At 65.4% G+C, this 27,026-nt stretch overlaps 5 protein-coding genes across 7 annotated transcripts in view; 1 reads left to right on the top strand and 4 right to left on the bottom strand.

The window, feature by feature from the left end:
- The window catches only part of POLD4 (DNA polymerase delta 4, accessory subunit), a 1,715-nt gene extending 349 nt beyond the window's left edge, over window positions 1–1,366 (top strand). The window contains exons 2-4 of the mRNA XM_039703518.1: window positions 6–280; window positions 360–471; window positions 797–1,366. Coding sequence (XP_039559452.1) covers window positions 19–280; window positions 360–471; window positions 797–821 — 399 coding nt within the window. The 5' untranslated portion in view covers window positions 6–18 and the 3' untranslated portion in view covers window positions 822–1,366. The remainder of the gene's footprint in view (window positions 1–5; window positions 281–359; window positions 472–796) is intronic.
- An 889-nt stretch (window positions 1,367–2,255) lies between these two features.
- On the bottom strand, window positions 2,256–7,205 carry SSH3 (slingshot protein phosphatase 3). The gene is given in 18 exon segments (XM_039703519.1): window positions 2,256–2,342; window positions 2,344–2,452; window positions 2,454–2,556; window positions 2,559–2,729; window positions 2,732–3,104; window positions 3,152–3,413; window positions 3,580–3,780; window positions 3,995–4,141; window positions 4,212–4,258; window positions 4,332–4,460; window positions 4,534–4,627; window positions 4,734–4,925; window positions 5,285–5,350; window positions 5,440–5,511; window positions 5,575–5,693; window positions 6,032–6,197; window positions 6,327–6,364; window positions 7,150–7,205. Coding segments are annotated over 18 exon segments (2,427 nt in total). The 5' UTR covers window positions 7,201–7,205.
- A 716-nt stretch (window positions 7,206–7,921) lies between these two features.
- Window positions 7,922–14,537, bottom strand: ANKRD13D (ankyrin repeat domain 13D). Its single transcript, XM_039703538.1, has 15 exons — window positions 13,932–14,537; window positions 12,977–13,112; window positions 12,772–12,896; window positions 12,213–12,258; window positions 11,988–12,131; window positions 11,320–11,509; window positions 11,161–11,227; window positions 11,007–11,088; window positions 10,679–10,740; window positions 10,472–10,602; window positions 10,109–10,266; window positions 9,885–10,031; window positions 9,617–9,780; window positions 9,460–9,539; window positions 7,922–9,063 (listed from the first exon to the last, which is right to left on the bottom strand). The coding sequence occupies exons 1-15, from the start codon at window positions 14,019–14,021 to the stop codon at window positions 8,823–8,825; spliced, it is 1,863 nt and encodes a 620-aa protein (XP_039559472.1). The 5' UTR covers window positions 14,022–14,537; the 3' UTR covers window positions 7,922–8,822.
- A 550-nt stretch (window positions 14,538–15,087) lies between these two features.
- GRK2 (G protein-coupled receptor kinase 2) lies at window positions 15,088–22,217 on the bottom strand. Of its 2 annotated transcripts, none has more exons than XM_039703370.1 (21): window positions 22,076–22,217; window positions 21,054–21,130; window positions 20,442–20,515; window positions 20,108–20,209; window positions 19,818–19,892; window positions 19,297–19,358; window positions 19,028–19,079; window positions 18,809–18,900; window positions 18,544–18,643; window positions 18,385–18,463; window positions 18,168–18,298; window positions 17,784–17,878; window positions 17,600–17,707; window positions 17,449–17,515; window positions 17,175–17,275; window positions 17,017–17,083; window positions 16,835–16,930; window positions 16,596–16,758; window positions 16,379–16,515; window positions 16,183–16,296; window positions 15,088–15,946 (listed from the first exon to the last, which is right to left on the bottom strand). In XM_039703370.1, the coding sequence occupies exons 1-21, from the start codon at window positions 22,186–22,188 to the stop codon at window positions 15,785–15,787; spliced, it is 2,067 nt and encodes a 688-aa protein (XP_039559304.1). In that variant the 5' UTR covers window positions 22,189–22,217; the 3' UTR covers window positions 15,088–15,784. The 2 variants fall into 2 exon arrangements, with proteins under 2 accessions (XP_039559304.1, XP_039559305.1); XM_039703371.1 differs by having other exon boundaries at window positions 16,183–16,293.
- Window positions 22,218–23,892: 1,675 nt separating this feature from the next.
- Window positions 23,893–27,026, bottom strand: part of KDM2A (lysine demethylase 2A) — a 33,035-nt gene continuing 29,901 nt past the window's right edge. Inside the window, exons 7-10 of one of the 2 annotated variants that reach the window (XM_039703369.1) lie at window positions 26,661–26,824; window positions 26,245–26,403; window positions 25,937–26,152; window positions 23,893–25,836 (exon numbers count right to left, since the gene is read on the bottom strand). In XM_039703369.1, the coding sequence (XP_039559303.1) occupies window positions 25,655–25,836; window positions 25,937–26,152; window positions 26,245–26,403; window positions 26,661–26,824 (721 nt within the window). In that variant the 3' untranslated portion in view covers window positions 23,893–25,654. The remainder of the gene's footprint in view (window positions 25,837–25,936; window positions 26,153–26,244; window positions 26,404–26,660; window positions 26,825–27,026) is intronic. The other variant, XM_039703368.1, reaches the window with a different exon arrangement.

Below are 27,026 nucleotides of genomic sequence, written 5' to 3'. Positions count from 1 at the left end.
CGGGGCCGTGCCAGCTCCATGTCGCGCAGGGCCATGGAGCAGCCCCGGCGCATCACCGACTCCTTCCCGCGGCGGCGGCGGCGGGGCCCGGGGCGGCCCCCGGGCAGGCTGAAGGGCAGGAGGAACAAGGACAAGGACAACAAGGACAAGGACAACAAGGACAAGGTGCAGCTGAAGGTGCGGGACTGTCCCCGCGCCCCCTCGCAGCCCCCCGCGGACCCGGCGCTCATGGAGATGTTGCGGCGCTTCGACCTCTCCTGGGAATACGGACCCTGCACCGGTGAGCAGCCCCGGTTGTCCCGGCTGTCCCGGTTGTCCCGGTGGCGCCGGGCTCCCGCTGAGCCCCCGGTATCCCGCAGGGATCACCCGCCTGCAGCGCTGGGAGCGGGCACAGGAGCTGGGGCTGAGCCCCCCCGGCCCCATCCGTGAGGCCCTCCTGGAGCACCGGGACAACCCCGACGTCACCTACAGGTGGGTGTGGGATGGGCTGGGATATGGGATGTGGGATATGGGATGTGGGATGTAGGATATGGGATGTGGGATGTGGGATGTGGGATATGGGATATGGGATGTGGGATGTGGGATGTGGGATGTGGGATGTGGGATATGGGATATGGGATGTGGGATATGGGATGTGGGATATGGGATATGGGATATGGGATGTGGGATATGGGATGTGGGATATGGGATATGGGATATGGGATATGGGATGGGCTGGGATGGGATGGGATGGGGGGCACAGGGCATGCTCTCCCGGTGTCCCTGCCCTTCCCGCTGACCCTGTTGTGCCCCGCAGCCTGTGGCACGAGTACGAGCTGTGAGCCGCCGCGCCGAGGGATGGGGGGAGCCATTCCCGGCGCCCCCAGCCCCTGTTCCAGGGACAGCGGGAGGATTAAAGCTGCTGCGAGCGAAGGAAGGGGTGCCGTGTGCTGCCTGGGGGGCACGGGGTGGGGTGAAGCCCTTGGGGTGCAGGGGGAGGGCAGGGAGTTGCATCCCCCCCAAAAAAGCCAGGTGGGGTGTCCGTCACGCAGTTTAATGCCACCCAGCTGGGACCCAGGCAGAACAATGTGCTCTTGGGTGGAGAAAGGGAGGTGGGACATTTTTTCCCCAGGAATGGGGTGAAAAAATGAAGAAAAGTGAGCTCAGGGGTGTGAGCAGCTGGCTGTGGATGGTGGGGATGTCCTGCAGTGGGGTGGGCAGAGGGACAGTGTCCTGTGGGATGCATATGTTTAGTAGCCCCAATTAGCAGCTTTGCTGTGTGCAGAATCATAAATAACAGGATGTGTCTGTTAATTATTCAGGTTATCGATGACTTAATTCACCAGCTCTTTTTGTTGTTTCATCAATAAAAGAAATTGTTTCTATCTGTGGTGGGTCTAGTGTTGATTAAATGCTACTGCACCCACTAGAATATATTTAGTTCTTTTTTGTTGATTGTTTTGGTGCTTTTTATTAGCTTTAATTCTGGGGATATGGGTATTTATATGGTGGACATTTACAGATAGTTTTTTTTATCTTGGCAGTGATGTCTTTTTGATTTTTAGCAGTCTAAATTTCTTTTTTATGCTGCTAATTAGTCTTTAAAAATGTTTCTAGCCATCCTCACAGAGTACTGGTTACTACTTATGAATTAGTGCAGAGGCAGAGTTTTGGCTGCAATGGAGCACTGGAGCCAGCAGTAACCTGGGATAAGGTGGGATGGGGTGGGACGGGTGGGAGGCCACCCACAACTCCCATGCCACTTGCACTGCAGGCTCCTGACCCTCTGGATTGCATTATCCAGCTGGATCTGGTCCTGCTGTTGGAGCTGCAGTCCCTTGGATATCTTCTACGGGGACATAATTCCTCTGCTGGGCGCAGCATGGAGGTGTTCAGGTGGACCCCCAAAAAATCCATCCTACACCCAGCCAATCCAGGCTGTGCCCTCCTGGTGGGAAGAAGGAGGGAGATTCCCATGCTCCTTCCTTGGCAGAGGGTCAGTCCCAGCTTGGTGGGTGTCCCAGGAAAGGGGAAGTGTCTGGGATGGCTCCAGCCGCCGGAACAGCCCTGGGAGATGGAGATGGACATCAGCAGCCTCAGGGGCAGTCCCAGCCAGGGACCTCCTTCCCTGGGGGGTGGGTTTAGGTGGGACTTGGGGAAGAAATTCCTCCCTGTGAGGGTGGTGAGGCCCTGGCACAGGGTGCCCAGAGAAGCTGTGGCTGCCCCAGCCTCGGAAGTGTCCGAGGCCAGGTTGGATGGGGCTGGAGCAGCCTGGGCTAGTGGAAGGTGTCCTGTGGGTCAGGGGTGACACAACACGAAGGGACACCATGGTGGGAGGGGGTTGACACCACCTCACGGGGTGGCAGGGGGGAGCACCTGGCTTTCCCCTCCACCATGGCCACAGAGGCTCTCTGTGTGCTTCAGTCCTCCGCTGCTGGGCCTCGGGACTGCCCCGGTCCCGTTTCCAGCACCAATCCCAGCCCTGATTCCAGCCCAGGCCTAGGCCGCGACGGTTGCCATGGCAACCCGGAAGTTGTGCTTCTCGCGCAAAGGCCGCCGGGAGTTGCAGTTTCCCCGTGCCGCACAAAATGGCGCCGCTGGGTCCCCGTGCCCGCCCGGTGTCCCCAAAGCGTTCACTCCGGTCCCTACTGACAGCAGCCCACCCTCCAGACGCTCAGGGTCACAAAAGCACCAGGGGCTGCCATTTCCACGCTTTATTGCCAGTGCAGGAGCGGTGCCGGTGTTTGTGTGGGGCTGGGGCAGAGGCCCGTCCCAGCCCCGGGGTGCGGGCGGGGCGTGGGCGGGGCGTGCCGGCTCGCTGGCCACGCCCCCAGGCGAAGACCACGCCCCTCCCCCGTTGCTATGGCAGTGAGGAGGTGCTGTCCCCTGCCCCCCAAATTAAGGCGTGGGTTCATCCGCGTGGCCCTGGCCAGGTCCATGGGTGTGGCCCTGGGTGTGGCAATCACTAAGGGTGTGGTCACAAAAAGGGGCGGGGCCGCCATCCAGGCTGGCCTGGCGCACCACCCCGCGCGGGCGGGACGAGGGTCGTGACCTCGGGGAGGGACCCTCTGCTTTCTCCGTGGCCTCGAACACCTGAGGGGGGACAGCGGGGTCACCGCACGCCGCTGTCACCCCACAGCTGGACCCCCGTCCCGCCCTGACCCCTGCTCACCTCCCCGGCCAGGGGCTCCCCCAGCACCTCGAGGGGCTCGGGGGTCTCCAGCAGGCTGATGCTCCGCATGACAGAGCACAGCGAGATGCGAGGGCGCCGGGAGGCCCCCAGCAGCCCCCCGCCGGCTGCCTCCTCCTCGGAGGGCTGCGGGGACGCCAGCGGGGAGGACAGCGGGGACAGGCCACTTGTGTCCCTCGCGGTGTCCTCCTCGGGCTGCGGCGCCTGCTCGGCCGCCCGGGGCTCCCACAGGACGCTGTGCCGGCTGCCACAGACCTGTCAATCAGCACACGGCCACGCCCCCCGTCGGGAGCCCCACCCACCCAAAGGGGTGTGGTCACAACAGGCCCCACCTCCTTACCCCACAGGGGTGTGGTCGTGCCAGCCCCACCCACCTGTCCCCACCCTGTCCCCACCCTGTCCCCACTCACCTGGCGCTCAGGATGCCCTCGTAGAAGTCGAGCTGGCGCATGAAGCCGGGGTTGGGCAGGACGCCGGGCCGGCAGTGCCGGACGTGCCGCAGCGCCCGCTCCAGGGGCCACCCGAACTCCTTCATGGCGTAGGCCAGCACCGTGGCAGCCGAGCGGCTCAGCCCCATCCGGCAGTGCACCAGCGCCCGGCCGCCCGCCGCCCTGCGGCACCCACTGCTGGCACGGGGGGCCCTCGGGGACACCGTGTCCCCAGGGCTCCCGGCGTCCACAGAGCTCCCCATGTCCCCAGCCACCCCACTGCTCCCCAGGATCCCATGCCCCAGCACCTCAGCCATCAAGATCTGTCCCCATGTCCCCCTCTCCCCTGCCCCACCTCCAGCCCCTGTGCCCCGGTGTCCCCCGTGGTGTCACTGACCGGACGCGGGAGAGGAAGAGGAAGGTGTCGTTCCAGTGGGGCAGGAGCTCGGCCGCCTCCTCGTCGTACACCCGCACGTTCATGTACGTGAACAGCGCCGGGAAGAAGTTGTCGATCTCCCGCGCCACGTTGAGGATGTGGGTGACCCTGCGGTGACACGAGTGGCACCCCAGGGGCGGCCCGTGGTGACCCCACCGCGGTGTCCCCCCCTGCTCACCTATTCTGCTGCAGCTCCTCCAGGTTGGCCGCGTTCCACTCGGAGCCCTGTGTGGTGACAGCGGTGAGGGGAGGGGACGCTGCCACCCGCCCTGCCCGGCGTGCCCGCGCTGCTGCCCACCAGGAAGAGGTGCGGGAAGACGCGGGAAGGCCGATCCATCTGCGCCAGCACCAGCAGCATCTCGTTGTCGATGAAATCCTTGTGCTCGCCCAGGCTGTGCCCCGTGCGCCGCTCCAGCTCCTCGCGCACCTGGGCGCCACGCCGGGTGAGGGACGGCCCTGCCCAGCCCCTCCTGTCCCCAGGCCACCCCGGTGCCACGCACCTCCTTGGACGTGACGTTCTCCAGGTCGGCGGCAGCCATCACCTCCCGCAGCAGCGCCCGCACCGCCTGCTCCGACAGCTCTGGTGCGGCCGGCCTGGCACCGGCACCGCCTCGTCACCACCCGGCCACGCCCGGCCACGCCCGGGCAGCAATTGGCCAGCGGGCTGCGGGGTGTGGCAGGGGCGTGGCAGGGGCCTTACCGCGGGGTCGCGCTGGGCGAGGCGGGCCGCACGCTTTCGAGGTCGGCCATGGCCAGCCACTCGTTGAGGCAGCTCTGCTTGGAGCCCAGCGCCGCCGCGTAGCCGCGGGCCCAGGCCAGCGCGGGGCTGCCGGGGATGTGCCCGCCGCGGGCCGCGTCCTCGCAGGCGCGGTGCAGCTCCTGCAGCACGGCCCTGCCGCACAGCGCCGGCCACCCCTGCACTGCCGCCGTCCCCCGACAGCCGTGTCCCCCGCTCTGGCTGCCCCCAGCGTGTGCGTGCCACCCAGACCCTGCCCAGATCCTTCCCCGTGGCGGTGCCCATGGTGATACCCAAATCCCCTGTGCCCAGGATGGTGACAGCAGCCCTTGTGTCCCCAGCTGTGCCACCTCCCCCGTGCCTGTTGTGCAGCTGAGATCCCCTGTGCCCCTGGCAGCGCCCGTGTCCCCAGTCCCCGAGGTGGTGCCCACCCCGCTTGTGCCCACCATGCCACCCACAGCCCCGTGCCCAGGGGGTCCCCACGCCCGCCGCGGTCACGCCCAGGCCTCGCTCACCACATGGTCTGCACAGAGATGGGCTTGAAGATGCGCGTCTGTCCCCCCGATGTCACGCTGAACCCCCTGGGCAACACGGGGACACGCGTGGGTTGGGGTGGGCACCCTGACCCCTCTAAGCCCCTCCCTGTCCCAAAATTCCATCCCACCCTTACCCGTCGCCGTCGAGGAACACCTGGGTGTCGCTCCAGAGGGGCAGCACCATGCCCAGGGTGCAGCGGGTGGCCCTGGGGCGAGCAGAGGTCAGGGGGTGCCGAGGCCTCCGCGGGGCCCCCCCGCACCCCGCTCACCCCTCGTGGGCAAAATCCACTCCCAGCAGCGCCGTCTCCGCCTCGGCGCCCGGCTCCTCCGGCCGCACCAGCAGCAGGTACCGCACCCGCCGCGGCCGCGCCGACTCCAGCCGCACCGCCTGCCGGAAAGGTGGGCATCGCAGCGGGCTCTGCCCTTTCCCGTGCTCCCGGTGACCGGGAGCAGCATCAGGCTGGGCCATACGTCCTCCTCATCGCCTCCCATTCCATCCCTATCCCCATCCCACCCTATCCAGTCCCGATCCCTATGGCATTCCCATACCTTTCCTCGATGTTACTGTCCCCACCTTCATTCCATCCCACCTCCATCCCCAGCCCATCCTGTCGATTTCCTCTCCCCGTCTTGTCCCCATCCATATCCCATCCCCTGACCCCACCCATCCCTTTCCCTGTCCCCGTCCCATCCCCGTGCTCCTGCAGGGGTGGATCCGTGTCCTACCAGCCGAATGGCGTCCTGGGGGCGCAGCAGCTGCATCATGAGGTGCAGGTGCTGCTCCTGCTGCCCCGGGGCCTGGCAGGGGGGCTCGGCCGGGGGGGGCTCGGCCGGGGGGGGCTCCTCGGCAGGCAGGAGCCGCGCAGCCCCCTTGACCATGACGAAGCTCTGCCTGGGGGGCAGGAGGGTCCTGAGCACCCAGGGCACCCCCAGAGTGCTCCCCAAACTCCCCAAAGCGGGGAACTGTGTCCCCATCCCACTCTGGTGTCCCTCACGCCGAGGTTTTGGAACCCCCTCTCACCGTCGCTGCAGCTGGCCACGTCTGGGAGCATCTTCCTCCTGCGAATTGGGAGGCAGTTCCTGGGGGAAACGTGACCCCAGGGAATGTACCGGGCTCGGGGGTCCCACCAGCCCCCCACCAGCGGGGACACCACAGTCTGGTGACCCCCTAAAGCCACCCCCAGCAATAGTGTGGGCCCCACGGGGGTGTAGGGACCCTTTGGGGGTCCCACTGTGGCGATGGATCCCTGGGGATCCCCCTCGGGATGGCGGGGGGGGGGTGTATCATCCCTGTGCCCCCATCCCTGGCTGGGTGGAAGCGCTGGAAGGAGGGCCTGGGATGAACAGGGAAGGCCCAGGGGTCACTGGGGGGACATTAGGGGACACCGGGACCGCAAGGGACTGGGAGAGGTGGCAAAGCGAGCGGGAGCAGCCTGGGACAAACACTCCCATCCACTCCTCCATAGTCCTCCCTTAGCCATGGGGAAACCCCAGCCGGGAGTACAGGAAACTCCAACGCGTGCCGAGGGCAACTCCGCTCCCAGTAAACTCCCAGCAAAGTCCCATCGGAAGCGCCTGGGATGACCCCGCGCCGGCAGCGACCGGAGCAACCTTCCCCCCTCCGCCCCCGCGCTGGCTCCCCCGGCACCGCGGGACCCTCGGGGCACCGGGACCTTCCGGAGCACGGGAACCCCCGGGGCACCGAGAAAGCCCCGCGCAGCCCGTGCTCCCCGCACCGGGATCCCCCGGGCCGGCCCATTTCCCCAGGGCACCGGGACCCGCCGGGGCTCCGGGACCCCCCGCCCGTCCCCGCCGGGACGCGCCGTGCCCGGTGCCGCACTCACCGCGGGGCCGCCGGCGGAGCCCCCCGCCCGCCGCACCGTCACCAGCGCCATGCCCCGCCGCGCCGCCCCCCCGCACCAGGAAGCGCCGCCGCTGCCCCGCCCGGACGGGAACGGGAACGGGAGCGGGAGCGGGCACGGCCCCGGGCACGTCCCGGCACGGCACGGCTCCCCCCGCCGCGGGAACGCCGCAGCCGGGACCCCCGGAGCGCCCGCCCGCCATGGGAAGCTCCCCGGTGCCCCGGAGCCCCCCGCGCCCCACATCGTGGGGACAGCGCAGGATTGACACTCCAGCGCTTGAGACACCCCCAGGGCCTCCCAAAGTGGGAACCATCCGAGGGCTCCTGGCCCTTGGGACTCTCCCAGCGCCCAGCACGCGGGATGCGTTCCCCGGATCCCCAGAAAGTGTGGACCCCCCGACGGACCCCCGCACCGGGGACACCCCGGGGAATGCCCCAAGTGTCCCTGGCAGCTCACCCCCAAAGAACCCCTTGTGACCCCATGGGCAGGGGTCTTTTCCCACGTAATATAAACAAAATAAACCAATCCCTGGGCCAGGAATGGGGGCACAGGGCCAGATGTGGGGCAAGCTGAGGAGGAGCAGCCCACCAGTGCCACCCACACGCTCACTGGATGAGCCCCATCACCTGAGCCCCACCCTACCTGCAGGATCCATCCCTTTTCCCAGGCTCCACCCCTGGGACACCCCACCCATCACGCCCCAGGCACAGACACACGTGTATATATATATATATATATAATATATGTATATGTATATGTACAGACATTCGGGGCCCCCCTGCCCCCCCACTGCCCCAAAGGACGAGGCCTGGGGGTCCCCCAGCAGTCTCCCCTGTCGCCCTGATTTTTCTAAGATTTTCTAAGCCTTCTGATGTTTACGTTCTTGTAGCAAACTTTCTCTCACACTTTCTGTAAACAACTTATTATTTTCCGTTCTTTTATGGAGGAGGAGAAATTTGATGGACTGTTGGTTTGTCCAGCATCATTGGAGAGGTGGCACTGTCACCCTCCAACCCACTGCCACCTCTGGAAACCTACAGATGTTGGAGTCAGAAAATAAACTTCCCTTTTCTACCTTGAGAGCAGCAGCGTGTCCGCGTCGTGCTGTTTCGTGTCCTACAGAAACACCCCCCCCCCCCCCCCCACTGCAGTGCCTTAAAACGGGGGTCACCTGCATCCCACGGGGACCCCCGGGTCCGTCCTGCCCCCCATGGGGTCACAACACCAAAGAGGAGGGGGATCCCTAGGGAGGGGTCCTGGGCACAGGGCTATCCCTGGAGGGGCGGTCCCCAGGTGAGGGTCCCTGGGCTGAGGTTTGAGCCTGGTGGGAGAAGAGCCCTGAATTGGGGGGTCCCGGGGCTAGGAGGATCCCTGGATCAAATCCCCTGTGGGGGGCTGTACCCACATCAGGGGGGTCCCCACCACGGGGGGGCCATCCCGGCACCGGCTGCTCCCCAGGCAGGGCTGTGCCCGCGCTGGGGCATCCCGGTGGGGGACAGCACCCACACCAGGGTGTCCCCTGCCTGGGGTGTCCCTATCCCTGCAAGGGGTGTCCCCACGCGGGACATCTGCGTCCGTGCGTGGGGTGACCCCACATGGGACACCCCTGTCCCTGCGTGGGATGTCCCCGTGCCGGCGTGGAGCGCCCCGGGGCGCTACTTCTCGGTGAGGGAGAGGCGCAGGATGCGCTGGAGCTCCTCGTCCTCCTCCCGCCGCCGCCGCTCCCGCTCCTCCTGCTCCCGCTCCGACAGCGCCATGGCCAGGCGCAGCTGCTCCGCGAAGCTGCCGTACCCGGGGGGGCCCGGGGGGCTCCCGCCGCCCGCCCCGGGGGGGCTCCCGGGGGCCGGGGGCTCGGCGCTGGGCCCGGCCTGCAGCAGCATGCTCTCCTGCAGCGCCCTGGGGAGGGGACAGCAGTGGGGCCACACCCGTGTCACGGGACATGTCACCCCTGTCATGGGAGCCACACCCCCTCTGGCACCCCTGTGCCCCACCCCTGGAGGCCACACCTCTTTCACAGCCCTTAAATGGCCTGGAGAGCCATGCCCCTCCCCACATGCCCCGCCCAGCTCCTAGCCACACCCACACAGGTGGTTAGCCACGCCCATTGTGGACACACCCTTTGGGCAGAAAGAAGCTCCTCCCTTTCAGCCCCTCCCCTGGCCACACCCCAACACCTTTAACCCTGCCCCGACCACACCCTGACACCTTTAACCCCTGCCCCTCCCAGTTTGGCCCTGCCCAGGTGAGGTGGGCGTGGCACCCCAGGCCACGCCCCCACGGGTTGAACCTCACCTTTCCAGCTGCAGGTCCTCATCGTAGGGCGGCGGCTCGGCGCCGGGGCGGGTGTTGGTCAGCGCCTCCCAGATGGTCACCTGTGGGGTGTGGCCACACCTTAGGGGCGTGCCCAGGTGCACCGGGGGCGTGTCCAGGTGAGGGCGCGTGGCCTCACCTGGTCGGTCTCAGTGCCGGCGTCCAGCAGGCTCTGCTGGATGGCGAACTGCAGCAGGTCGTCGTCCTCGTCCCGCAGGGGCTCGCTGCGCCCCGCGCCCAGCACCGTGTACCCCGCCGGCACCTCGAACACGCCCGCCTCCACCTCGCATGGGAACGGCCACGCTGCCGCACACGGGGAGCCGTCAGCGCCCACAGCGCCCCATACCCACGCTGCTCTGCACCCATGCAACCCCAGCACCTCCCGGCCACAGGCCCCACAGCCTCACCTCTGGGCCCAGAGGGCTGGGTGCCAGGGGGGTGGGCGCCGGGGGGCTCCTGGGGGGCGCAGATCCGCACGGAGCCCAGGGGCTGGTCACAGCCGCACAGGTTGCTGAAGGTGATGCGGGCGTTGAGCACGTGGAACAGGGGGATCTCTGCGGGTTCAGGCGTCAATTGAAGCCCCAGTGAACTCCCCTATTAATCCCGCCCCAAAATGAGCTGTCCCTCTCACCGATCTTGACGGGGAAGCCAGGGGGCAGCTTGAGGGTGATGAAGTCGCGCAGTTTGGCGAAGTGGGCGTTGGAGATGGCCATGAGGTCGATGATGGGCGTCACCTGCTCCGCCAGCGACAGCGGGTGCTGCTCGCACAGCCACAGCGTCGCCTTGAACCTGCCCGGGCACCACCATGGGCACGGGGACCCGCTGGGGACACTGGCCACCAGCACCACCCCAGTGCCACCGCCCTGGCCACACCCCGTGCATGGACAGCAGTGGCACGGCCCCCAAGGACTCTGTCCTGTCACCACCCTCTGCATCCCATCCTGAGGACTTTGTCACCATCCTGTTTGTCCCAACCCCGGGGTGGTGGCCTCACCTCTGCACCTTGCTGGACATCTCGATGGGGCGCCCGATGTTGCGGGTCTCCAGGTCAAAGTGGGGGTCAAAGTACTCCTCGGGGGTGATGGCCGTGGGGTTGGTGGGGCTGGCAGCCTGCAGGACGGGTGCCTGGGGGGACAGCAGCACCACTCAGCCCCCCTGGAGACCCCCAGATTCCCCAGGGAGGCCAGGGATGGCGACTCACCCCGTTGTGGGTGCCGTGCTGCTGCGCGATGCCCAGGAAGGAGTGGAAGGGGGTCTTGGAGCCTGGGGGGAGAGGGGGGTGCAGGGTGAGGTGTGGGCAGTGGGAGGGACTCCCAGGGCTGTCAGCGGTCACATCCCTCATGGGTGGCACACTGCACGCTGTCCCACGCCTGTCACATTATTCCCACAGTGTCCCACACCTGACATGTCACACCCCACACCCGGAGTGTCACACCCACAGTGTCCCACACCTGACACCTGTGACACCCAGGAAGGGTGGCTTGTCCCCACCGTGCACAGGCCCCCTGATTGGCTGACAGGGCTGTCACCTTTGCTGCGTGACTTGTCCTGGTCGGAGAGATGCTCCGTCCTGGTCTTGGTGACCAGCTCCACGTTGCTGGCACTGTACACCTGTGTGGGGACACCGTCAGGCCTGCCACACTCCAGGCTGTCCTCCGTGTCCCCCCCCGTCCCCATGCTCACCTTGGCCTCGTAGCCGCTGACCACCTCCATCTTCTCCGAGCGCCAGCCCCAGATCCCAGACTTGTTCCTGGGGGAGCGGGGAGGCCTCACCCTCTTGCACCAGCGCTTCCTTCCCCTTGGCCCGCGCTTCCCCCTCGCGAGCTCCCCCTCCCCTCCCACCTCTCGAAGGCGATGTTCCGCGTGTCCAGGTGTGTGGACACGATGGGCGAGGTGAGCCGGCCGGCCACGTGCTCCTCGGTGGGCTGCATGGCCGCCAGCAGCAGCTCGGGCTCGTGCAGGGCCAGCGCCAGCGTCTCCGTGTACACCACCTGCTTGTCGTGGTCCACCTCCATCACCACGGCCCCCTCGTCTGCGTGGGGACACCGCAGGGGTCAGCACCCACCCCCAGTGACACCCCCAGGCCTGGGGCACTGGGGGGCTGGGGGAATTGGGGGTCCCTCGTACATGCAGGAGCTGAGGTGGTTCCCTCAGGGAGAACTAAGGTTTCCTTTGGGAGATCTGGGGAATTGGGGGTCCCTGGTATAAGAATTGAGGTGTTCCCTTTGGGAGGGGGGAACTGGAATCCTACGTGGTCCCTAGAGGGGATCTGGGAGGTCCTTACAGGAATATTTATAGTGAAGAGGGTCTGGGGATCTCCAGGGAAGTCCCTGTAGTGAATCTGGGCTCTTTATAGGGGTGCACTTATAGTGCAGGGGGTCTGTGGGTCCCCACAAGGACTGAAGGGCCCCCAGGGAATCCAGACAGGTCCTTACAGGGATGCACTCATGGTGCAGGGCCCCCGGGGGCTCCCCAGGGTGACAGAGGGGCGGCGGGGGGCTGGAGCTGACCTTCCCCCTTGAAGATGTAGCTGCGGCGGCCGCGCTGCCACGTCATGTGCTCGAAGCCCAGCAGGGTGGTGTCCACCCGCAGGCTCTCGCCACGCTTCCACACGCGGTACACGTCGCTGGGACACACCTTGGACACCAGGGGCACTGCGGGCACAGGGACCCTCAGCCCCGCGGCCGGGGGGCCCCTGGGGACCCCCTTCCCCCGCCCAGCCCGGCCACGCTCACCCCAGCTCGTGAACTCCCACTTCATCTCCACGTAGAAGTCGGATGCCTGGAAGGGATGAGGAGAATGGTGGGGGACGTGGAGGGGCTGGGGACGCCCTGCTGGGGTCACTGGGGAGGGGGGAGGAGTCTGAAGAGTCCTTACTGGGGTCCTGGGTGGGGATCAGAGAGAGTGGGGCCACTAGTGCAGGTCCACAGGGATAGATAAGCAGCGAGTCCCAGAGGAAAAGGATAAGCAGGGGGTCCCCAGGGAAAGAACGGAGTCAGTGGGGGCTTCTGGGGAGAATCTGGGGTCCCTTCTCAGACCACTGAGGACGTGGGAAGTCTGGAGAACAGGGATGGGGATTCCTATTGGGGTCCGGGGTGGGGATCAGGGCAGTGTGGGGAAGTGGGGTTGGATGCGTCCCTGGGGAAAGAGTGGGGTCATGGAGGAGACAGGGGGTCCTGGGGAGACTTGGGGGCTCTCTGCTGCAGTCACTGGAGAGGTGAGGAGTCTTGAGCAAAGGGATGGGGCTGGTGGGTGTCCCTGGGGGGCTCTGGGGTGCAGTTTTGGGGGCTGTACCCGCCGCAGTTTGCTGAGCAGCTCGGGGATGCCAGCGAGGCGCCGCGTCGCCCGCTGGTAGTCACGGTACTGGAGCACCAGCTGCACCATCTCGGGGTCCCCCGTGCTCACCGCCTCCTGCAGCACTGGGGACACGGGGTGCCGTCAGCTGGAGGCCACCCGCGCCCCGGCACGGTGTCCCCAAGTGCCCGTGGTGTCCCTGTACCCGTCCATCCATTGGCGTTCTCCCGGCCCACATTGGCGTTGTGCCGCAGCAGCACCCGCACCGACTCCAGGTGGCCCAGGGACACGGCCAGCTCCAGGGGCGTCCGGCCACGCGGGTCTGTCAGCTCCACGTCGTGCTGGAAGGGTCCTGGGGTCACTGCCCTCTCCCCGTGCCACCCCAGTGCTCCGCCTGTGTCCCCCATGTTCCCAAGGCCTGGTGCTCCCAGCCCCCCTTCTCCCAGTGCAGCCAACCCAATCCCAGCGCCCCCAGTTGCTTCCAGGCCTTTGGTGCTACCCTTATTATCCCAGTGTCACAGTCCCTTATTACCCCAGTGTCACCAGTCCTTCCAGTGCCACCAGTTCTTCCAGTGCTCCCAGTCCCCTGAGTCCCAGTCTCCCCGGTACTCCCAGTCCCCACACCACTCCCAGTCTTCCTCCAGCACTCCCAGTTCCCCCAGATGCTCCCAGTGCTGTCCCCCCACCCAGTGCCACCAGCTCCCCATGCTCCCAGTGTTCCCAGCCTCCCCCCCGTTCCCCCAGTCCCCTGTGCCCCCAGTTGTCCCATCCCCTGTGCCCCATCTCCCCTAGCGCTCCCAGTCCCTCTGCAGTGCTCCCAGTCTTCTCCCCAGTGCTCCCAGTGCCGCGTCCCCAGCCTTCCCTGATGCTCCCAGTCTCCCTCCAGTGCTCCCCATCCCCGCAGTGCTCCCAGTATCTCCCAGTGCTCCCAGTCCCTCCCAGCATCCCCCCTCCCCGCCCCCCCTCCCCCAGCAGAGCCTTCCCGGTTTTCCCCAGCGCTCCCAGTCCCCCCCAGCATTCCCAGCGCTCCCAGTCCCCCATCCCCGCGCTGCCGTTCTCCCTGCCATCGCCCTCCCGCCCGCTCCCGCTCCCGGTGCCGGTGCGTGGGGGGTGCCCGCTCCCGGCGCCGCTCCCGGTGCCGCTCCCGGCGCCGTTCCCACCGTCCCCGCGCGCAGGGCGCTGTCCAGCGCCTGGTGCCGGTTGTGCCAGACGAGCCGGTGCAGCGGGAAGGTCTCGGCGGGCCGGGCCATCCCGGCACCATGTCCCCGGGGCCGCCGGGGCGGACGGAGCGGGCCGCAGCGCGGGGCCTGCCCGCAATGGCTGGGCGGCGCGGGGCGGGGCCGCACCGGGCACCGGCGGCACGCACCGGCACCGGGCACGGCCAAGGCCGCGGGAACGGCGCTCCGCGAGCAAGCAGGCGCCGGGAATGGAGCAGGCACTGCGCACGGGAACGGGCAGCGGGAAAGGGAGCGAGGTGTCGGGCCACCTCGAAATGTTATCGGCACCGGAAACGTTATCGGCACCGGGAATGGAGCAGGCGCTGGGAACGGCACCGGCACCGCGAACCGTGACTGTGGGCAGCGCCACCGCAGCAGCACCGGGAGTGCCACTGAAACCGGCACCGGACACAGCCTGGGGCCGCCCCCTCTCACACTCTCCCGCCGGGGTTGTAACAGAGACCCACTGGCCCCCAGCCGAGCCCCGGTACCGGGGGCTGCCGGTGCCCGGCATCGCCTGCTGGACACCCTGGGGGGCCCCGGCGCTCTCTGACCCCTTTTGCATCCTGACATCCGTGGGTACCTGCTGCTCAGCACAGTCCTGGGTCCATCCCATCCCATCCCATCCCATGCCATCCCATCCCATCCCATGCCATGCCATCCCATGCCATCCCATCCCATCCCATCCCATCCCATCCCATCCCATCCCATATCCCATATCCCACATCCCACATCCCATCCTGGCCCTGCCGCTCCCCAGGAATGCCGGAGCACCAGCCCAGCCGCGCCCTGACGCGCTGCCTGCAGGCAGGGTGTGGGCAGGACAGGTGGCACCTGCGCTGCCTGGTGACAAGTGACAGCCCAGATCATCCCCAGGGACAGAGCAGAAATGGGGGACACAAGCCCCAGCAGCCCAGGCTGGCTCGGGACCCCCATCCTGTGGGGCCTGGGGATGCTCCAGCATGTCCCCAAAGTGCTGGTGCGTCCATAGGGGGACACACAGGAATCTCCCACACCACAGGAGGTGACAAGGACTCCACGCCACCCTCAGCAGGTGCAGAGCCATCTCTCCCCCCTGCAGTGAGGTGGAGCCGGATGGTGTTTTTCCATCTTTTTATTATAAAAACTCTTCTTTTTTTGGCATTCTCACATCTCTCTGCTCATGAAAACCTCACTCACCCACTGCCCCGGCCCTGCCCCGTGCCCCCCCTGCCTGGTGTCCCCCCAGCCCCGGGAGCAGAGCGACCAGATACTAATATTTACAGATGCTGCCGGGGACTGGGGGGCAGGGGGCACCCCTGTGCCCACCCGTGGCTGATTTAAGGGGGTCCCACCTGCTCCTTTCTCCTCAGGAGGGAGGGCAGGGGGCTGGGGGTGCCCTGGGGAGGGGCAGGAGGGGCAGGGGCAGAGCGGGGGGTGCAGGGGACCCGTGGCACAGTATTTACAGGGGGTCCCCCTGGGCACACACTCACACACAGCCACGCACGCGCACGAGGGGGTGTCACAGCCACGCAGGGAGGAGGGACATGCCGGCTGGGGACCCCGCCGGCCCCTTTGGCACACACGGCACTGGGGAGCGGGCGGGAGGGACGGGGGCTGCCTTCATCTGAGCCGGAGACTTCCTGGAGGAGCGGGGGGCACACCGGGGAGAAGGTGCCAGGCCGCGCCCCCGGGTGACGCCGGCACCGGGCGCGTCCCCCCCCAGCCCCCGGGCACACGGAGAGCGGGGGACACGCGGGAACCCAACCCAATAAATTAGAGGTGGGGTGGGAAGGGGAAGGGGGCGCGGGGAGGGGTCAGAGCCCGTTGGGGGAGCGCTGGATGAAGGGCACTTTGCTGAGCTCCACCACGGGCGAGCGCGGCTTGTTCTGCATGCGGGGCACCCGCTGCAGCAGCTGCTGCGCCTGGCGCTGTGCGTCCCGCAGCTCCTTCCGCCACTGCACCAGCTCGGGGTCGCTCTGCGGGGCAGGCAGCTGGGTCAGGAGAGGGGACAGGGCAGGGCACAGCGTGGCTGAATCCCCACAGGGTGCCAGCGCTGTGGGGTTGCCCCACGTTTTCAGTACTGCTGCCCCGGCATGGCTTGAAGGACTGAACATGCAAGTGGCCAGCAAGAGGCGGGTAGTAGCCAGCAGGGGGGATGGCTAGCAGGCAGCAGGAGGTGGCCAGCACCCAGGGGGGCGGGGGGGACACTCACGTCGCACTGCAGCACGAACTGCTTGCCCCCGCGGATGCGCAGCAGGATGCACTTGCGCTCCTTCACCTGCGTCTCCTCCACCGAGTCGATCTCCTCCATGGTGAGCAGGGACTGCTGGGGGGACAGGCTCAGCCCGGTCCCCGTGCCCTCACTGGGGTCCCCCAGCCCTCACCCCCCGGTGCTGTGCCCTCCTTACCGGCGACTCGCCCTCCCCGCGCCACTCCAGGCGGTTGGGGAAGAGGTAGAAGTAGCGGCGCTGCCACTGCGTCAGGAAGGGGTTGCCCAGCTTGGCCATGTAGCCGTGCATGATGCAGTCCTTGCCCATGGCGTACTCTGGGACCACAGGGAGCCGGGATCAGCAACCGGAATGTGGCCAGGGGTGGTTCAGGGTGGGGGTCCCCGGCCCCACTCACCCTCCTCGTGGCCCAGCTGCTTGTTCTTGGCCTTCTTGCGGGCCTCCAGCTTGTCGGTGTCAGCGTTGACGGCGTCGAAGACAGTCTCGGTGACCTCCTGCTGCCAGCGCTCCGAGATGGTGAGCGGGAAGTTGCGGTACAGCTCCTGGTCGCTCTCCAGCAGCTGGGCAGGGGGGGATGCCGGGGTGAGGGGCGGTGGGCCACCCCACGCCCCCACGCCCGGCCCCTGTGCCCGGTACCTTGATGCCCTTGGTGTCCTCCTCGTCAAAGGAGCCGATGTCAAAGGCGTCGGCCGCGTTCACCTCGCCGCGGGGCGGGACGAGGGGCGGCGGGTACTGTGGGCAGCAGTGGGGGTCAGAGGGGTGGCTGCCCGCAGCTGTGTCCTTGTCCCTGTCCCCAGCCATGGGCAGACACCCCTCACCTTCTGCAGGAACACCATCTGCCAGTCCAGGTCCTTGAAGAAGGGCTCTTCCTTCACCTCCTGCGCCCTGTGGCAGGAGGAGGGTGGGTGAGCGTGGCCGCAGGGGGACTGTGCCAGCACACCTTGTCCCATCCCCTGGGGGCCTCGGGGACACTCACCCTCGCCCCATGCAGCCCAGGCGCCGGTTGACATCCCGCTGCAGCAGCCCCTCGAGCAGGGAGCGCAGCTCCGGGGAGAAGGAGTCCGGCAGCTCCACGGCCTGTGGGACATTCCATGAGATCACTGCCGAGCGGGGACAGGGACACACACTGACACACAGCTGGGCACACACACGTGCTCCAGGCAAAGACCAGCTGTCCCTGACCCTCTGTGTGCCTCCCAGGCCAGGGGTGCCCATGTCCTGCCCACAGACCCCCCAGTGCCCCCACCCACCATGGTGAGGGTCATCCGGTCAATCTCGTGCTTGTCCTTCGTCTTGTGCTGCCGGAACGGGCTGTGCCTGTGGCGTGGAGGGAGAGGGGGCTCAGCAGAGCCCAGCTGTGCCCAGCTGTGTCCAGCTGTGCCCAGCTGAGCCCACACTCACCCCCGGAGCAGCTTGAAGAGCATGCAGCCCAGCGAGAACCAGTCGGCGCTGCTGTCGTAGGCCACCCCCTTCTGCAGCACCTCCGGCGCCATGTACCCGTGGGTGCCCCTGGGGAGGGGGCACAGGGGGGTCAGGGGCCGCCCCGGGCAGGGGTCAGGGCAGGCAGGGGTGTGGGCACACTCACACGCTGGCGTGGGGCTTCTTCTTGGAGAAGTCGCAGGCTAGGCCCAGGTCGGAGATGCGGACGTGGCCGAACTCGTCCAGGAGGATGTTTGCTGGCTGCAGAGACACCGGGGGACACCCTGAGCCCCAGAGTGGCCCATGGGTATGGGGTGGGGAGCCTGGGGGGCTCTGTGAGATTTGGGGATGTCTGAGTGCCCACGAAGTCTCAGGGTGCCCACAGACTTTGCTGTTGGGGTGCCCATTAGACCCGAGGGTGCCCTCTGGGCTCGGCGAGCGCCCACAGTGTTCTGAGGGCCCCCGCAGGGTTTGTGACACCTGTGGGACCCACAGGGCAGTGGAGGGGTTTCTAAAGGCCTGGGGACGTCCTGCGGGTGGGGACGGTCACCTTGAGGTCACGGTACACCACAAAGCGGCTGTGCATGTGCTCCAGGCCCAGGATGATCTCGGCCGCGTAGAACCGCATCTCCGCCTCCGAGAAGACGCCGTGCTGGGACAGGTGATAGTGCAGGTCCCCCCCTGCGGGGACAGGGACTGGCTGTCACCTGGAGCAGGTGAGGCAGGGGGCTCTGTGCCCCGGGAGTGGCTCGGGGCCGGGGTCTCACCGTTCATGAGGTCGAGGATGAAGCTGAGCTTGTCGGGCGTGTGGAAGGCGTAGGACATGCACACGATGAACGGGCAGTCCTGGCGGGAAACACGGGGTCACCCTCCCTGTCCCTGTCCCCTGCCACCCCGTGCCCAGCCCAGCACCCGTGTCCCCTCACCCCAGTGCTGACGAGGGACAACATGATGCGCTCATTGAGGGCCAGCGTCTCGCCCTGCTTCATCTTGATGCGTTTCTTGTCCAAGCACTTCATGGCGTACCTGGCGGCGACACGGAGTCCCTGCAGCCACCGCGTCCCCACAGCAGGGCCAGCACCCAGCTCCCCCATGACAATATCCCCGCAGCCCCCCTGACACGTGTCACCACAGCAATGCCACTGGGGCCCCCCAGCACCCCGAAACCCCGTGCCAGAGCGTTCCCGTTACATTTTGCCCGTGTCCGCTTTCCGGCAGCCGTAGACCTCCCCGAAGCCGCCGCGGCCGATGATGCGGTGCACGCTGAAGTCATTCATGGTGAGCTGAGGAGGAGACTGGGATGAGCCTGGACACCAAGCCCTGCCCCAGTTTTCCCAGGTGAGGGACACGGAGGCTGCCTGGAAGCACATCCCTCTCCCTGGGAGGTGAGGGGCAGGGATTCCTGCTCACATGGATGTTCAGCTCCACATTCTTCCACTGGCAGAATCGTGTGAACTTGTCACTGCAAGGAAGAGCAGAGAGGGCAAGAGTGGAGATCCTGGAGAAACACGGCCCTTAAAGACTCCCTGGATTTGTCTGGAGATGGGGAGCACCCCCAGGACACTTGGGAAAGGAAGAGACCCCCGAGTCCACACTGTGGGGACCCCTGGTCCCTCTCTGGGCTGGGAGACAGTGGGATGGGACACCCCAATCTGCATGGGAATTTCCTCCCAACTCACCTCTCAATGAATTTCTGGAAGATGCCCCCACGCAGGTTCTGGCAGATCTCCTCAATGTAGGGCTGGGGAGGACACAGGGCTCAGTGCTGGCTCCCCAGGGCCACCCAGGTCACCCCGACCCCATCATTTTGTGGGGTCTCCTCCACCCCTGGGATTTCACGTCCCCCCACTGCCACTTCCAGGCCCCTGGGGATGCCTCTGCCACCTCAGTCTCTGGGAACCCCAACACCACCAGCCCTGGGGACCCCTAGGGTGACATCCAGGGTCCCAGTCACCTCCCTCTGAGGACCCCCTGCTACCTCCAGCCCCCAGTCTCCCATCACCCCATGGGGACTACAAGCAATTCCCCCTCACTCCCAACATTCTGGGGACCCTCTCACCATCCCTCGGGGTCCCCATTCCTCCTGGGACACCCCCCTCCCACTTCCAGGGACTCCTGTCACCCCCAGCCCCCTCTAAGGATTAACCCTCTGAGTGTTACAGGTGGCAAGGACCCCTTCCCTGTCCCAGGTGATGCCCACCTGGAAGAGATCTGGGGGCACCTGCTTCTTGCTCAGGCGGCTCTGGACGTGCTCCGTGGCGCTCTTGGAGAAGGGCTGTGAGGGGGACAGGACCGTGTCACCTCGGGCAGAAGGGACAGCGGCCAGGCGGGGCTGCACGAGGCAGGAATCCACAGAGGAACCCCCATCCACAGGGCTGGGATGTGGCTCCCAGGATGGAGCCTGTGCGGGGTGTGCAGCTGCCCCTGAGGATGCTGTGGGCACAGTGGGGACATCCCTGCCACCCTGCTGTCCCACCCCAAGGCACTCACGTGGGAGCAGGCCAGCAGCTCCTTCATGATGTAATGGTCGAAGATGTGGCGGCTGCGGGCGGCTCGCTCCTCCTCCGAGTCCAGCTTCTCGTACTTCTTGATCTGGAGGGGGCACAGCTCCGGTGGCACGGGGGCACGCTGGAATTGTGGCCCCTCTGGGTGCCATGTCCCACGGGAGGGGTTATCCCATCCCCTTGGACAGTCTCTCCCAGCTCCCTGGGCACTGCCACCTAGGGTGGTGCTGTTGGCACCGTGTCCAAGGGCCCTGGAGGTACCAGCCCCACTCCTGGTGCACGCAGGGGGCTGTCCCTGTCCCCTGGGTCCCCCGTCTCACCTCCTCGTAAAATTCCATCAGGGGCTTGGCCTCCTCGGCCTGGTTGAAGGCAAAATCCCGGAAAAGCAGGTAGCCTGCAGGGACAGAGCCACAGCATGAGAGGTGACAGCCCCCCGGCCCAGGCCAAGGAACACAGGGACATCCCCTGGGCCTGCCCAGCCCTGCTGCCACCCCGGTGCCAGGCTTGGGGAAGTGCCAAGCAGGGACCGGTGAGGATTGGCAGGGTGACAGGGTGCCAAGGACACAGCTGGCGTGGGCAGCAGCACCCTGGGACAGCGCGGGGCAGCGCGGGGCTGCCGTGGGGCACAGTGGGGGCAGGGGCACGGGCGGGCACACGGAGCAGGGCGGACGTGCCCGGAAACCGCTGGAGCGGCAGGAGGAAGTGAGAGGCGCTTCCTGCCCCGGACGGTTTGCGCTGGCGTGGGGGGAAGTGACAGGACAGGGACACAGGCTGGGGAACGTGGCGCAGCCCCCCGGCACCCAGCCCAGCCTGGCCCCACAACCCCCCTGCCACTCCCGTGGCCACTCTCGCTGTCATGGTGGCCACCAGTGCAGTCCCCCAGCCCACCCCACCCACTGGTGTCCCCCACAGCCGCCGTGTCCCCAGCTCACCGATCCTCTGCGTGAAGATCTTGTCGAATGTCACCTCCCCCCGGTCCTCCAGGTACTTCTGCATGACGCTGCGGATGCTGGGGACACACCGGAGGGGCTCAGCCGTGCCCCCGATGCAGCCCTGCTCCCCACCCCCCCATCCTGCTCCTCCCGTGTCCCCAAGCCCCGGTGGCATGTGTGTCCTGCCATCCTGTGTGTCCCCACCCAAGTGTGGCACGTTGTGGGTGCCAGGATCACAGCGTGTCCCACGCACTGGGGCCCAAGGGAGGGTGGGGACGAGTGTCACCCTGAAAAAAGCCTCATGGGTGCCTGGCAGTGAGGGCACGGGAGGGCACCGGGGTCTGGCGGGGGGCACCGTGACCCTCTGCACGCCTGGGTACAGGGATATGTGTGTGTGTGTGTGTGTGTGTGTGTACACATGGGTGTGGCACGGCGCCACAGAAGGGACACACAGCTGGGTGGGACAGCAGGATGTGTGCGTGTTCGCGTCCGTGTGTCTGTGTTTGTGTGTCCCTGTGTCAGGCAGGAAGTGTGTCTGTGTGTGTGTGCCCATGTCTGTGTGTGTCCATATCCGTGTGTCCATGTTCGTGTGTCCATGTCCGCATGTGTCCATGTCCGTGCGTCTGTCTGTGCAACAGGCGTGACGCTTGTGTATCCATATCCGTGTGTCCATGTCTGTGTGTGTCCATGTCCATGTGCCTGTCTGTGCAACAGGCATGACGCGTGTGTGTCCGTCCATATCCCTGTGTGTCCATGTTCGTGTGTCCATGTCCGTGTGTCCATGTCCGTGTGCCTGTCTGTGCAACAGGCATGACGCGTGTGTCCGTGTCGGTGTGTCAGGCCAGCTGTGACCGGCACACACGTGTGCGGGAGGTGTCCGTGACCGCGGGAGCGTGCGAGCAGTGCCGGGCAGGGCTGACCGAGGGACCGGGGGTGGCGGAGCCGCGGGCGCACGCACGCACGCACGCACGGACGAACGGACGGACGGACGGACAGGCGGAGGGGCAGCGGCGGGGCCTCACCTGGGCTCGGGCAGGACGATCCTCTTGCTGGCGCGGGCGGCGGGCGCGGCGCGGCTCTTCTCCATGGCCATCAGGTAACTCACGTCCGCCAGCACCGCCTCCAGGTCCGCCATCGTGCCGCGCCGCCGGCCCCGCCGCCGGCGCCGGCGGGAGCGCAGCGCGGAACGGGGCGCGGCCGCACCGGAGCGGGCGGGGACAGCGGGGCTGGGCGGCGACAGCGACACCGCCACCGCCACGCCCGCCTGGGAGGGGCCGGGACACCGGCTGTGGCACTGGCGGGGTGTGTGACACTGGGTGTGTGACACTGGGAGTGTGTGTGTGACACTGCGTGTGTGACACTGTGTGTGTGTGTGTGACACTGTGTGACATTGGGAGTGTGTGTGTGACACTGCGTGTGTGACACTGCGTGTGTGTGTGACACTGGGTGTGTGACATTGGGAGTGTGTGTGACACTGTATGTGTGTGACACTGCATGTGTGACACTACGTGTGTGACACTTGGTGTGACAGAGGTTGTGTGGCACTGGGTGCCCGTGTGCCACCAGGTGTGTGTGCCAGCCTGGGGGTGTGACACCACGGGTGTGACGCCATCCCTGTGCGTGCCATTGTGTGTGTGACACTGTGTGAGAGACAGCACGGGTGTGTGACAGTGGCTGTGTGTGCGTGACATCGTGTGTGTCACTCCACACCACGTGTGTGTGTGCCCACACGTGCCACGCGCGGCAGTGGATGTGACACTGTGGGCAGGGTCCCTGTCCCTGGGGCCACAAAGGGACACCGGGAGGGGACAGGCAGGGGGTTGGGGCCCTGAGATTCGCTTGGCTCCAGTGCATCACTGCGAGGGGCATGTGGTGGCACCTGGGGACCAGGGCACAGGGAGGGTGACAGTGGCCTCAGCCACCTGTGGAGGATGATGGCACCTGCTGCGTGCCTCACCATGCAAATGTCACAGCTCAGCTGCCATGGGGACCTGGGCTGTGACATCCCCACAGGGTGGGGGACACTAAATGTCACTCTGGTGGCCCAGGAATCCACTGGGAGAGGACAGGTTTCCCAAGGGACATGGAGGGCAAGAGCCCCACAGGTCTCTGGAGGAGCTGTGGCCCTGGCAGGAGGTGATGAGACACAGGGACAGCTGCCACCACCCGCCAGCAGACAGTGGGGACACCGGGACAGCTGCCACCACAGACGATGCTCCAGTTTCTTCTCGAGCAGCTGAGAAAGCCACAGTGGAGGGGACAGGGGGGATACAGGAGGTCCCAGCCCTGGCCTGTCCCCTCCACTTCCCTCACAGACAAACAGGCAGAGCTCACACTCATGGATTTTAGTTGGTCTTTTTTTTTTCTTTTTTTTTTTTTTAATTCCAAAAATCCACCCCCAAGAAACAAAATATTTCCCGTGGGAGGCTCGGGTTTTCCCTCCCCACACAACAGCTCACCCAGCCTGCTGCTAATATGGTATGAGCAAAGAGCCTCTCTAAAAATCCAGCATGGGAGAAGGCTCAGGAAGCAAAAACCCCCAAAATAAAGAAAGAAAGAAAGAAAGAAAAAAGGCAAAAAATAAAAAAGCAAAAAAAAAAGCAAACCCACTTGCCAAATAGGTGCCCTCCCCCTCCCTCTGCCCCAGCCAAGAACCCCCAACCCCAGCTGAGAGAGTGCAAGACTTGGTTTACTTTTACCCTTAATGCTTACATTTAATTTTAAAGCACAAACATCAGAGATGGACTCTAAATCGCCAACAAAAAAATAGATATTTACAATATTTCTCCGGGGAAGGGAGGAAAGGAGGAAGGGAGGGAAGGGGGCATTGAAACAAAACAAAACCACAACCAAACCCTTAAACAAGTGACTTTGCTTGCAGGAGTTGTCTTTAGGGAGCAGGCTGGGTTGGTTTTAAATCACTAAGTGATTTTTATTATATATAATTCTCTTTTTTTCTTCCTCGTGGATTTGCACCACGCCGGGGTGGTGAGGAGGGTGGCACGCCGGAGTCTCTGCGCTGGAGGGGGGGACACGGCGGGAAGGGGGTGCTGTCCCCCCGGGGGAGGGAGCACCTCGCCCCTCTCAACCCCAGCTCTGGAAATTTTCTTTCGCGTTGCAAAACTCAAAAAGGAATCCAAAGGAAAAAGAAAAGCTTTAATTCTTCCGATGTCGTTCCCGGGAGCCGCCGCCGAGACAGGCCGAGGCCGAAGGCTCCTCCTCTCGCCTGGGGGGGCTTCCTGCTCCAGGCTCCGCTGGCCGCACTGCCCCTTGTCGCAGGCACTGCGGGATTGGCCCCTGCTGTCCCCCTGCCGGGGACAGACCCCGCTGGCCGCCTCTCCTCCTTTATTGCTTCTGAAGCAGCAGGGGGGGGGTGCGGGCTGCCCCCCGGGCACCCCTGCGGGGCTGGGGACCGGTGGTGGCACGGAGGGGACACCCCGGATTGTGCTATCGGTATGCTGCCAGGGAGAGAGCAGGGTGCTGACACCGGGGGGGCAGAGAGGGGGAGTGTCCAGGCACAGGCAGGACAGGGAGGGAAATAAAATAGTGACCCAGAAAAAGAAGATTCCAACCTTTTTTCCTTTCTTTTTTTTTCTTGTCTTTTTTTGTTTGTTTTGTTTTTTTGTCTTTTTTTTGTTGTTTTTTTTTTAAAGTGCAAAAAGCTCTCTGCTGCCCTAGAGAGAGGTTCTTTGGACCAACCATTCATTGCAAAGGAAAATCGGCAGCGAAAAGGGGGTGGGGGGAAAGGAGAGGACGATGCCAGTTCGGTCCCAGGCCGCGGAGCAGCCCTCGCCCCTCCGGCCCCAGAGTGCTTCGTGGTGCCGGGAGCTGGGGAGGAAGAGGAGGCAGCTCCTGTCCCCGCCCCGGGCTCACTCACCCCTGGCTGATGCTTCCCGAGTCCTCCCTGAGCTCTGGTGTACCTGTGGGTTCTCCCCTGCTCCATCCCCTCGGACAGACGAGTTATCCCCCAGCCCCTGCTCCCGGGACACCCCGGCCACGGGGCTCCTGCCCTGGGTGCTTAAAGAACCGCCCGGATGCGTGGGAGGAAGAGGGGCATGGACAGCAATCCCTGCAGCCAGTCGAGGGGAAGGGGAAGGGAAAAGGGGGGGAGAGCGCAGGGAAGCGCCGAGCTGGTGGCGGCACAGAGGGGGACGGGGTGTTCTGGCTCTGCTCCTGCTTCCTCGGAGAGACCTTGACCCTCAAGCTTTGTGCTACCGGGGAAGTGACAAGTGTTTCAAGGCAAGGAGACGACGGGGAGGAGGGGAAAAGCTGGGGGGAGAGGGTGCCCCATTTCTCTGCACAGAGGCCTCTGTCAAAGCCCCCGCCTCGGGAGCGGCCAGCCTCCGGGCCCAGGCTCCCTGCCATGTGCCCGTTCCTCCTCTGGTACTGGCCGGCCTGGCGGGACGTCTTCCTCGGCAGAAGTCCCGGGGAAGGAGGAGGAGGAAGGACAGTGGAGCGAGGCCAGCGACAGCCCTGCCTGCCGAGCCAGGTGGGAGGCAGCGGCAGGACGCGCAGGGCAAGGGGGGAGATGGAGGAGGGGCTCTCCAAGAGGGGCGGGATGGGCTCTTTTCCTTCTCCTCAGTCTGCCCCGGGGAGGGTCTCTAGCTGATTTTTTGGATCAGCTTCTCATCAGACAGGCAGTAGAGGCTGTTGATGGACAGGTCCGAGATGAAGTGCTCACAGGCTTTGCGGGTGATCTGTTTGCAACCCCGCAGGTCGATGAGGGTGACGTTGGAGATGCGGCGCAGGTACAGCAAGGCCTGGTCCGTCAGCTTATTGCAGCCTGCGGGCAGAGCACAGAGAGCGTGAGGGGCACACCTCCAGCAGCCAGCACCGGGAGGAGGAACGGGAAGTCCAGGAGGCACCTGGAGCAGGGCACGCACCTGCCATGTTGAGCTCGGTGAGGGAGTTGCGTGTGGAGGAGCCCACGGCGGTGAGGAGGTTGGCCGACTGGTCCGTGAGGTGGTTGCAGTGGCTGAGGTCGAGGCGGGAGAGCAGGGGCATATGGCGGATGATCAGGCGCAGCGTGGCGTCCGTGATGTCCAGCCCGGCGAGCCGGAAGTCGATCATGTTGCGGAGTTTGCTGCGATTGTCCTGACCTGCACAGGCAGAGGGAGAACCAGAGTGAAGAGACTGCCCTGGGGACCTTGCCTTGTCCAGCCCAGGCAGCCCCAGGGCAGCAGCGGCTTACTGGGTTTGTCTGTTGGAGGCGTGAGTAAGTCCCGGATCTGAGGGTCCTTGATTCCTACTGCCCACCGAAGATCGAGGGTCCTGAGAAGGGGGCAGCTGGAGGTACTGAGGGCACAGACCGCAGACCAGGAACAGCCCGCTAGGATGAGGTCTTTCAGGCCTGGCAGAAGGGAGGCAGGTAACAAGTTAAACGGGTTTGGGAGGCTCCCAGGCATCCCAGATCTCCACCATCTTTTTCCAGGCGCAGGAGGACGCAGGTCCCCTCCCTGCCTGGGGTGGGACACTTGCTGGGTGATGGGACCCAGGCACCCAGGAGTTTCCAGGCTTGCAGGGTGTCTCTCCCCATGACCCAGCCCTCAAGAAGCCTCATGGCTGGCTGGTGGCAGAGGAAGGGACCCCTCCCCAGCCCACACTCACCTGGCAGCCTGTTGACGAGCCATGTAAGCTGTTTTTTTGAGATATTGGTCCAGCTGAGATCAAGGCTGACCGGCTGCCTTTTGATGATGCCGCTCAGCGCCTGCGGGGTGATGGACTTGCACCTGCTCAAGTCTATCTTTGTCCACAATCTCTTGTCACAGCACCTGGGGACAAGGACAAAGCTGGAAGTTGAGTCCCAAGAGTCCCATGGGATAATAGACAGCCAGCAGGCTGCCTGGCTTCTGGATGGAGCCCAGCCCTGGTGTGGTCCTAGCCACAGAACAAGGTTGTTCCTCCTAGCTCCCATAAGGTTTCCCCAAACATGGGAGGCTGCTGAAGGTGTCGGGCCACCCAGTGCAGCCCCAG

Source organism: Passer montanus, unplaced genomic scaffold (genome assembly GCF_014805655.1).
Source record: "Passer montanus isolate IOZ18808 unplaced genomic scaffold, ASM1480565v1 scaffold163, whole genome shotgun sequence".
Classification (NCBI taxonomy): Eukaryota; Metazoa; Chordata; class Aves; order Passeriformes; family Passeridae; genus Passer; species Passer montanus.
This window is presented reverse-complemented; position numbering and strand designations above follow the sequence as displayed.

Bases quoted from the DNA above. Each gene is read 5' to 3' on its own strand.
- ANKRD13D (XM_039703538.1), bottom strand. From the start codon at position 14,021: ATGGCCCGGCCCGCCGAGACCTTCCCGCTGCACCGGCTCGTCTGGCAC. The intron at 13,113-13,931 runs GTGGGAACGGCG...GGACCCTTCCAG, and splicing joins GCGCCCTGCGCGCGGGGACG to CACGACGTGGAGCTGACAGA. The intron at 12,132-12,212 runs GTGAGCGTGGCC...CTGTGCCCGCAG, and splicing joins GTGGGAGTTCACGAGCTGGG to TGCCCCTGGTGTCCAAGGTG.
- GRK2 (XM_039703370.1), bottom strand. From the start codon at position 22,188: ATGGCGGACCTGGAGGCGGTGCTGGCGGACGTGAGTTACCTGATGGCC. The intron at 20,210-20,441 runs GTGAGACGGGGG...TGCCCCCTCCAG, and splicing joins TGATGGAATTTTACGAGGAG to ATCAAGAAGTACGAGAAGCT. The intron at 18,644-18,808 runs GTAACGGGAACG...TGTCGCCGCCAG, and splicing joins AAAGCGGACACGGGCAAAAT to GTACGCCATGAAGTGCTTGG.